Source organism: Genypterus blacodes, unplaced genomic scaffold (genome assembly GCF_046128005.1).
Source record: "Genypterus blacodes isolate CSIRO-AG114 ecotype Tasmania unplaced genomic scaffold, CSIRO-AGI_Gbla_v1 ptg000438l_1, whole genome shotgun sequence".
NCBI lineage: Eukaryota > Metazoa > Chordata > Actinopteri > Ophidiiformes > Ophidiidae > Genypterus > Genypterus blacodes.
In genome coordinates, this window is record NW_027467208.1 from 3,692,522 (window position 1) to 3,702,909 (window position 10,388).

The window sequence follows — 10,388 nt, forward strand, 5'->3', positions numbered from 1 at the left end:
GAAGGCTTCGACTGATAATTAAGGGTTTTGTATTCAAGCTGAAGTCATTTAATTACTCAGCTATTTAATTCATCGGTGCTTGTCTCATGTTAGGCAACACAAACAGCTGTGTAGGTTCCTGTTACTGTTACACGGTTATATAATATATCACATTTCTACCAGTGCTCCAAACAAAAACCCTCCATGATTTTCCTAAATAGTTGTTCATCTGTTCTTTCACTTAATCGCATATTTATTGATTTATTTGCAGTCTATTCATTTATATGTAGTGGGTTTATAAAATCCAATCCCTGTTCAATTTGTAGAGTTACACATTAAACACATAATTCAGATTTGGATTCATTCTTCATTTTCCAGTCTGAAAGAACTCTCGTGCTTTTGTTTCATGTCGAATCTTCCATTATAATGCAGGCCGGATCGAGGGCCATGTTTTTTCGGAGGGGCGGGGCCGAGCAGAATCGGATCCCGGCACGGAGCTCCTCCTCCCGGCTGCCGTCACAGGCGCTGCTGGGAGCGGAGCAGCTGAGAGGACCGACCCGCCGCCGCCGCCGCTGCTGGCTGCTCTCCATGCTGAGAGAGAACTCGGTGCCCTGAGAGCCGCCGCCGTCGTCGTCGTCGTCTCTCCCGTCATTTCCAACCCTGCGCCAACCCCTCTAACGACAGCATGGCATCGGACGGCATGGACGAGCGATCACCGCTGTTGTCGGGCCCCAACTCGGAGAACGTGACCCCCACTGCACCCCCGTACCTGCAGGATCCGAGCCCCCGAGGTAAACGCACGACACGCAGTCTCCCCCCTCTCTCTCTCTCTCTCTCTCGTTATGCTCTAACTGCATGCTGAATCATTTCGGGGCGGATCAACATTGAGCAACATTTAGTGCGTAAATAAAACTGTATCGGTGGGGAATGAATGTGGCGCTGAGGAAAGGTGGAGCCTCACTGTGAGAACTGGAGCAGTGGGTTAGAGAAGCGGCCTACAATAACAGCCCGTGTTTTCACTGCACAAATTTCTCCATCACCCTTCACTGGGGCCCGGTAATGTCCCGGCTCTCCACCACAAACGCTCCCCATCGTGATGCTAGTGTGTAAAACCCTCCTTTACTGTGACTTTAGTGTCGCTGTTTGCTCTTTGATGGGCAAGAATATGGAACCCCAGCAGTCTTTTGTCCCAGCTGCAAACCTACTTATGTCCAGATTTGTTTCTTTGTTGATGGGAGGAAATCACGATGATGTCATAATATATCAAATTATAAACATCTGCAGTATTGCCTGGTGATTGTTCAGTTTGCTCACTCGGTTTTGTCTGCTGCATCCACGCATGTGAATGTAAACAAGTATAATCTATCTCAGTCTATTCTTCTATGCTGCATCTTTTTCATCCAGCACAAACATGCACAGTCATAGTCTGAGAGCTGACACATTAGGCAACAAATCCAGTGGACAGCTGAAATGTAGGTTACAGTACCATAATGCATGCAGAAGCTTGAATGGCCCCTGGCAATTGTCTCATAAATCTTCCGCTCTGCCTGTCTCAGAAGACTGTGGGAAGACCGACTGGTTTGGTTGGACTTACACTCCAGGGGAGGATCAGGTTCCACTTGAAGTCAGAAACCTTTGCATACATTAAAGCACATACGATGTTTCTTTGTCAGTCCTGCTGGCAGAATTTAAAAGCACGATTAGATTTATCTGTAGGGGATCATCTATGGATCTGTGTCTATAATCTGAATATGATCTGTAAACCAAATCTGTGTACGTCGGGTAAGACTCTCTCTCTAATCTGGGCAGAAGCAGCTTGACCTGCAGCTGTCACTAAAATCTTTGATAACCTGACTTTGGATCTGAATCGGTTGATCAGTAACAAATCGTAAACTGGGAACACTGGACCCTGGACATGTGGGGCCAAGAAAAGCCGTCTTATTCAGATCCTATAACATCATTCAGATCCATTTCTTATATCAACAGATGACTTTGGACACTGGGTGGATCAGTATTTAAAGGCTAGTTCATCCGTGTATTAGTTTACTAGTATTACTCTGAAGTATCTTTCCTGGGCTAGTTTCTCTCTCCCCCTCTGTACTCCAGTTCCTCCAATTATGTAATTCTTAAGCTTAAGCTCCAATATCCTGATTAGAATTGTGATGGATGTCTGAGTTTCTGTGGCACAGCCTGATTAGATGTCATCACCACACAAAGCAGAGCAGAACCAGAAGATGATCCATGTCCTCTTAGCCTCCAAACAAAATGACAGCAATAACAGCTTTAATGACTCACTGTTTGCTTCTTTTCCAAATTGAGAAAAGCTGCTATGGGGTCGAGCAAGTTGACCTTGCTGCATCTGATGGACAAATAAGGCACCCTGCTTGGTTTTGCATCTGTCTACTTTTTTCTACTTTTTTCTGAATAAAGGAACTCCAAAGGATTCCTGTTTCCTCTCTGTAGAGTAAAGGAAGTCACTGATAGAAAGCTCCGATGACAAACAGGATACAGTTAAAATAGCCTGACATTCCCCTCCTATATTAAATCAGTAATACCAGCAAAGAAGTAGGCCATGGTTGTCCAAGGGTGGGGTCACAGTAACATTTAACTCCTTCAGCACCACCTACCAAACTCCAGGTGAATGTGAGTGAGTGTTTCCATGCAGTCTCTCCAGTATTCACACCAGCCAAGCAGGATAGGACGGCCGCTGTATGTTGTGGTGCCGCTTGTGGTTGTTGTAAGAACGTCTTCTCGTCTTACCTCTGGCTCGGATGGCAGCCAGTGAAAACCTATAGTTCCTATATTCGGTTTCAGCCATGCATTAGGACTTGGGGCTCTCTGCTGAGTGTGAACGGTAAAGAGGCTTCTCTCTCTCTCTGTGTGCCGTCTGTGTTGAGGCTGCATGCTGGCGGTGACGGAGAATTACTGTTACTGATCCAATTCAAAGTGTCGGTTAGGATTTTTCTTACAGAGAAAATGTACAAACCGGCTCGATAATCAAATATTTATCAGGAAAAACACACACACACACACACACACACACACACACACACACACACACACACACACACACACACACACACACACACACACATACATACACACACACACACACACACACATCCTCCCACTACACCCTCTAGTAGGAGATGACTCAGTGCTGCACACAGTAGGATTTTGCCGTCTTTGGCGCACCCTGATTGTGTTTCTGCTGAGGTTAGCCGAGCTCACTCAAATGGAGACAGGGAGTCCCATCTGTCCCTGTGGTGTCAACTAGGTTGGCCGTCACTGCACCTCACAGCCAAACACGTTTACCTGTTGACCTCTGCATCATGTCACTCAGAGAGACAAGAAGGAAACCGACCAAGTCTGACTGGCTTTGTTCCCCAAGAGAGTGCTTTGGCCAATAGCCAAGTATCAGACTGAATGTAGTGATGCTCTGTAAGTACATGTTATGATTGTGATGATATTATGATACAGACAATTACACAATACACAATTCATTTCAGGATACAGTATAAGAAACATCACAATAAAGGATTCATTCAATGTCAAAGAATAGATTTCACAGCTTACATGAAACCAGACACACACACGCACACGCACACACAAACGCTCTCTGCTGAGGTAATTGTCACATGACTTCAGATAAAGATCAGAAAAAGGGAAATTACCCAACAATTTGACTGAAAACCCAGTAAAATGGTGGTCTTTGTGTTGTGTAGTACAGAATGTAAAGAACGCTGGTAACACAAACACAACTACTACAGTAGGAAAGGTAGGGACCGGTGCAAATCTATGGATTAAAGGTATTGAAATCTTGGAAAAGGCAGGGAATGTAAACTAATTACCCCAAGGTTAATGTGGGATTAGACGGCTCACAGTTCATGTGTGAGGCCGCTGTAGTTCTTTCTCAATGGTTGGATTGATTCAAGCCATTTGAACCTGAAAGGACTGTTTTTGTCTCCTGGCTGACTTTGGTTCATTTCCCCATCGTTCCCCCATCTTCCTCAACTTAAACACATACATGGATCACTATTTCTAAAGGTATTCTATGTTGAGGCATCATATTGACCTCTGAACGCCATGGCAGCACAAACAGAACCTTGTCTATGACGTCTTGTGTATCGTTTGTGTCCTCACCGGATTTAGCATCGTAGTCCTGGCGTCTAAAAGGGCCCATTGTTTCTATCTTACACACACGGGCTGCGGGAAGAGTCACATGTTGGCTGTCATGGGTTTTACACACTGAATGTACAGATGGACCCCAGGCATGAGAGGAGAGAACAGAGAGAGGAGCTTTCTAGATGTTTCCCAGGTTGTGACGATCTTCTGCCGTGGTTGAAATAGTTAATAATGGAGTGAATGAATGAATGAATCACCTTTGTGTCCTAAGCGCAGCTCAGACGATGCATCGCTGCCAGGAACATTCTGCCAGTGAATTTGATTTAGCCAGAGTTTCCCTGCCAAGCAATCCGAGATCCTGTCTGTTTACAAAACTCCAAAGATACTTGGCTTCAACCGGAGCTTCTCTTCGTCACTGGACGCAGGAGAACCAGATGGTTTGTTGTTGAAGCCATTTAGCTGCATGCCATTAACAGCTGGCTGTGTTATGTGCTTTGCCCCTCTCCTCTTCTCAAAGCCGAACTACCTCCTCCTTACACAGCCATCGCGAGCCCCGACGCCAGCGGTGTGCCCGTCATCAACTGCCGCGTATGCCAGTCGCTCATCAACCTGGATGGCAAACTGCATCAGCATGTGGTCAAGTGCACGGTCTGTAATGAAGCCACAGTAAGTGCCATGGGGTGAAAAGGTCATCAGTCAATTTTGGGTCTAAATACATGTCATCCCTCTCTTCATCTCATCAAATGTCATCTCAAGTCTATCTGGAAGTTTCTCCTTCCAGTAAAGTCTTGCACTCGGGTCAGATTCTAGTCAGTGAGAGACTGGTGTGCGGCGCTGCAGTGTCGAGTGTCATAATATTGTAGTTGCTCGTGTCTCGGCCCGAGTAACCGAACGCTGGTGGAGCTGTCAGTGCGGGAGGATGTAGATTTGGGTGGACGGACGTGTCATGGCGTCACATTACATCACATATTTGGGTGGGGAAATGTGGATTTCACAAGCTGAGCACTGTGACGGTCACTATTCTGGATTAAACACACATCTATTCATATTACGCTATTTCTATTGATTAAACAGTCTACGTTGTTAAGTAAGATGTTATTGTAGTATTATTGGGATTTGGCAGTGTAACTTAAAGGCCTTATATCAGAGATGATCAAAGACCTGATATGGAAATCTGAGTGTGATGGGGTACTCAAACTGTATATCATTGATTAGAAGCAAAGCTATTGATTTAGCACGGCACATTATCCTGCCTATTAGCTCTGAAATGTGGCTCTGCTGTCTCATTCTGCACTTTCCCCCAGTGCTCTCTCCTTGCCGTTTGTGTTTATGTTCTGTAACAAATCTGTACTTTCCAGCCCATCAAGAATCCTCCTACAGGGAAGAAGTATGTGAGGTGTCCCTGTAACTGCCTGCTCATCTGTAAAGACACATCTCGGAGGATAGGATGTCCTCGGCCGAACTGGTAGGTGGCAGATAAGGCCTGCGTAACAAATGGATGCACTCGCTTGTGTTTGAAAGCCTGTTTGAAGCTTCTCTTTGGTCTCGGCGCCTCCCACAGCAGACGCATTATCAACCTGAGCCCGGTCATGGTGATCCCGGAAGAGCAGCCCGCCCAGCCGGCCCTGCCCATCCAGCCGGAGGGGATGAGGGTGGTGTGCGGTCACTGTGGCAACACCTTCCTCGTACGTAAGCCTCATCACTGAGTCGCCTGGCATGTGCTGTAGTTTGTTTCTGTCCATTATTGTAACGTTCTTCATCCGCTGAACTGTATTTTATAATAGAGTTAGATTTCTGCTTGCATGCATTTAGTGCAGGATTTCTTTCTCGGCCCAGATCAAATCCTGCACCGCACCGTGTGTGTGTGTGTGTGTGTGTGTGTGTGACCATTTGTCCCTCTAACCCACAGATACAAGAGCCTTTGCTATATGAAATCCTCACCGTGTGCTGAAGATGTTGTCAATGTTTTGCATGTTTGTTCAGCTTCTCGCATTAAGATGTCAAGAAAAAGTTAGAGAATCCCTTTGGAATTTCTTATATCTCTGCATTAATTACCCATCAAATAGTTTCTAAATGTTCCATTCCATTTCTAAACAAGTGACCCAGACCACATTTGTTGAGTAATTCATGCAGAATTCCAAGATATTCCAAAGACGTCACTGTCAGTAACTAATAAAGAGACTGACTTGACTGGACTCTTGTGTCTGAAACCACTGGTCTCCTCATAACCGGCTGTTGCTTGTGGCATCTGTAGGGCAGTGAGGACGCCATGTTATCCCATCCACTGTCTAGTGTCCCCGGCGACGGCTCCCCCCCGCCGCAACAACAGGTTGAGAACGTTGTGGCCGTATCGTTATGACAACAGCTTAACTCTGCTCCAGATCAACCTGTCGCTTTTATATGTGATAGTTTGGCTTCACACACTTTCAGCTGCTGATTTCTGCTGGTCACCAATTCTTGGGAGGTGCTAGTCAACTAGTCATCACTACATTTTAAATCAAATTCTACTGTGAGGATAAGACTTATTTTCATTTTGGTGTTGCCCCTGACCTCGACTAGTTGACTGTTGCTCTCAGTAATCTATTCTAATGTGGTGGTTACTAATCAGTGAACCCCTAAACACACATCTTGCTTCGAAGACGGCTTCAATCCAAGCGGGACAAGTTTGATATTTGCATTAAATTATCTTTTAATTGACTCAGAGGTGCAGTAACATGTGGTTCATATGTTTCTGTAGGATTCTGTTGTTGTGCTGATGCATGATTCTAACGCTGCTTTGGTGAAACACACTAACATGTTTATTATGGGCTGTAAATCAACCAAACCATCATAACCAATCATGTGGAATCAGTTACCCATACGCCTTCGTGTTGATTATCTTATAGTACGTTTCTATGCTGATGTGTGTGAAAGTCTACCTGCTGCAGCTTAACACTGCTGTTCTTGTGTTTCCTTACAGTGGATGGAGCTTCGCTTTAACACATTAGCCAAGTGCCCCCACTGCAAAAAAATGTGAGTCCACTGAACATCCAGTCAATACAAAGATCATAATACACACAATTCAGCTGCTAAGGTCATATTTGTCATCGATTCAGTAATTTTATGATGCCGGAGTTGCTCATTGTTTTCATTTTAAGGGCTGAAACTGAAGCTGGAAATGCTGGGTTGCGATTGGCTGTAGATGATGTCACATTTAAAGTATTGCAAGTGATGTCACCACATGGTTCATCACTCACATTTGGAGAGCCGGGCTTGTTCCTGGGCTTGGTCGCCGTCCGCGGTTTTGCTGTAATGAGTGCAGACGGCCTCCCAACTGCACCTTTGCATTATGGGTAAATTCACTGTAACCAGACATAGTTTTGGTCACGGATTTGGGATACCGGGAGGGGAGGGGAGGGGAGGTAATGACGGCTAATCCAGAAGTGTGACAGGAATTAGGGATCGAGGAACAAGTGTGGCCTCAATATGTAGAATCCGGCTGCTGTGGAGGCTCTCAGAGATCAGGTGGAGGACGGTGACGGAGAAACCGCCGCTCTCCTTACCTCCGCCTCTGTTTATAGCTCTGTGCGTGTGTTTATCCGTCTCTGTCTATCTGTCTCTGTTCTGTATCCTCGTCCATGTCTTTGTCTCTGTTTGACAGTAATATGCAATAAGCCTCCGATCTTGTAACCTCATATTCCCCCGTCTCTCTGTCTCGTGCAAAGCGGTGGATAACCTCGGCTGGCATATCATATATTGATATTTTTACCCAACGTCTATATGTTACTGATACGCTTTGTTACAGAGATAAATGTAGCAGGCAAAGTGTCTTCCCATCACGTCCGCACACACAAATCTGGGCAGCTTTCTCCTAATTAACCAATGTGCTAAAGTGGAACAAATCTACGCAAAGCAAAGAGGAAATGTAAAAGCAGGATTTGTAAAGGAGAGAAGAAAGGGAGATTAGGCAGAATCGGAATACCAACGATTGCGGAGGAATGCTGGAGTCGGGTCACATGAGAGGCATGTGAGAGGTGAGAGGGGGAGGAGAGCCGAGGAGAAGTGATGCCCGTCCGACTCCTACTTGTGTTTTTATATTTGGGGCGCATGTGACTGGCCTTTGGTGTTTTCATGTTTTTACATCACGAGACTCTTGGATCACTGGGAAAACAGTTTGTTGATGCTCCTCACTTTGCTTGAATCAAACAAACTTGTTTTGCAGGGATTTTATATTAAATTGTCCCTGATATTTAATGTTTATTTATGTATCTTTATAATCTCTCCTCACACACTGACTTTCTCCCTCTTCTCTGCTTTTCTCCTTGATCCCGTCTGCAGATCGTCTGTTGGCAGTGCGCTGCCTAGGAGGCGCTGTTGTGCTTACATAACTATAGGAATGATCTGCATTTTCATCGGAGTGGGTTTAACTGTAAGTATCCTGTAAGATTAGAAAACAATCTCTGTAGTTTTCACAGTGTTCATGTCCTTCACACACTCTCTGCTCCTCTCCTGTGTCTCGTCAGGTGGGCACTCGAGATTTTGCGAGTCGTTACAATGCCGTGTACGTGTCCTGGGCCTTCGCCTACCTGATCGGCCTCATCTGTCTGATACGCGCTTGTTACTGGGGCGCCATTAAAGTGAGCTACCCGGAGAACAGCTTCGCCTAGAGCCGGAGCGGCTCGACGCGGCTGGAAGAACAGAAACACCACTTTTAGTTTTTTTCATCTTGTTCAGCTTTCAAGCAGGTCATGTTCAGCAGAGTGGAACCTGGACAGAGTGTGTGTGTGTGTGTGGACAGGAATGTGTTGAAAAGGCACGTGTGTGGGTGCGTGTGTGTGTGTGATCGACCTTGTTGTGTGTTGAGTCTGGAATGAGTTTTGATTTGCTGAACAGACGGTGTGTCAGTCAAATCCTCAGCTGGTCCACAGGGATTCAGATCCTTCACAGGTTCCACAGGAAGCCTCCAAAACACAGAATCAAAAAATATAATAGAAGTGTGATTATTCTCGCTGGACATAAATCAAATCTCCCATTCTGATTTAAGATCAATAGCTAAGTAAGCTGTTTGGATTCGGTCCGTCTGGGCTCTTTAATCCCCGCAGCCTGACAGACATGATGGTACCATGTAATGTACTTTACTTTGTTACTAACCAGACCAAAATGAGACAAAGAACAGTTTTGCCCATTGCACTACGGTTATATGCAATTGTATGTGTTGATTTGCTGCTAGTTTAACTCCAGGAAGCTGCAGATCCATACTGTATTGTAACCATTTACAGTACCTTGCCTGTGTACACTGATATAGTATTGCTATATGATTTTAGATCTTCAGATGATCAACTTTTAGGAGAAATGTCTTTAAATTCCCATGCGTGCCAATGTTACTGCCCAGTATTAGTTAAGAAGAAGAAGAAGGGGAGGAAGAACATCTGATCAAGGGGAGTTTGTTTCTGCGCCTCATGTTATTTTGTGCCATGAAGCTTTGAGCTCACTACAGCAATAACCCTTTGTTTACATTCTCGCCTCCTTTACTGTATGTGACCTTCTTACAGGTGGGGAATGGATCCCAGAGCACGGTGACTCATGCATGTTAACTCGTCTCTGATTTTTGTTCCCCACTGCCCCCGTTGCGTCACGTCGTCTCATCAGAATGTAAAATCCTCCTCGCTCGCTTGTCTCTGACCTCTGGTGACCTCTGCGCTTTAGGCTAACTCTGCATTCTCACGTCTCTTGATCCTGATCAGCGGGCACAGCTCCAACTTCTAACCTTGTTTTGAATGTGAATGATGATGATGCAGAAAATACTATTAAAATACTCTTTGTACATAGTTTAAATTCAATACTCCTTGGAAACTGTAGTGTGAGACGGAAGGTTAAGATGGCTCCTGGGTGTTTTTAAAAATGATAATTTATCAATAAAATGCAAAAACTGCCTATGTTGGTGTGCTAACTTGTGGATTGTTGCCCGATTTTCTATCCAACCGATAGAAACACTTGCCGATGGTGGTGAAGGACAGTGTGGGCGTCCACAGGAGAGTTTTCTTAACTTTCCTGATGAGAGTTTCCTCCCAACAAATAACGCTGCTGACTCGAAAGTTGAGATATTTTCTTTCTTTTCTGTGCAGGGCGCTGCTTGTGCACGACTGCGGTACTGATATCTGTCCACAAGGGGGCAACATTTACTATCTTTTAAATAATATGCGACTTGTACTGTTGACAAACCTTCATGTTTCCATATAAAGACTTTGGATAGAGAAACACATGGAATACACAACAATATATCATCTTTATTTATGACGCAACAA

General features: G+C 45.0%; 1 protein-coding gene across 2 annotated transcripts; it reads left to right on the plus strand.

Annotated features, from left to right (window-relative positions):
- The first annotated feature begins 513 nt into the window (after nt 1–513).
- pip4p2 (phosphatidylinositol-4,5-bisphosphate 4-phosphatase 2) lies at nt 514–9,902 on the plus strand. 2 transcript variants are annotated; one of them, XM_076139668.1, is made up of 8 exons: nt 514–770; nt 4,622–4,770; nt 5,463–5,569; nt 5,666–5,789; nt 6,359–6,433; nt 7,064–7,116; nt 8,422–8,512; nt 8,607–9,902. In XM_076139668.1, exons 1-8 carry the CDS (start codon nt 665–667, stop codon nt 8,748–8,750), a joined length of 849 nt encoding a protein of 282 aa, XP_075995783.1. In that variant the 5' UTR covers nt 514–664; the 3' UTR covers nt 8,751–9,902. The 2 variants fall into 2 exon arrangements, with proteins under 2 accessions (XP_075995783.1, XP_075995784.1); XM_076139669.1 differs by lacking the exon at nt 6,359–6,433.
- The last annotated feature ends 486 nt before the right edge of the window (nt 9,903–10,388 follow it).

Excerpts from the sequence above, each read along its gene's own strand:
- pip4p2 (XM_076139668.1), top strand. The coding sequence starts at position 665 with ATGGCATCGGACGGCATGGACGAGCGATCACCGCTGTTGTCGGGCCCC. Across the intron at positions 5,570-5,665 it reads GGATGTCCTCGGCCGAACTG|CAGACGCATTATCAACCTGA; the intron begins GTAGGTGGCAGA and ends CGCCTCCCACAG. Across the intron at positions 6,434-7,063 it reads CCCCCCCGCCGCAACAACAG|TGGATGGAGCTTCGCTTTAA; the intron begins GTTGAGAACGTT and ends GTTTCCTTACAG.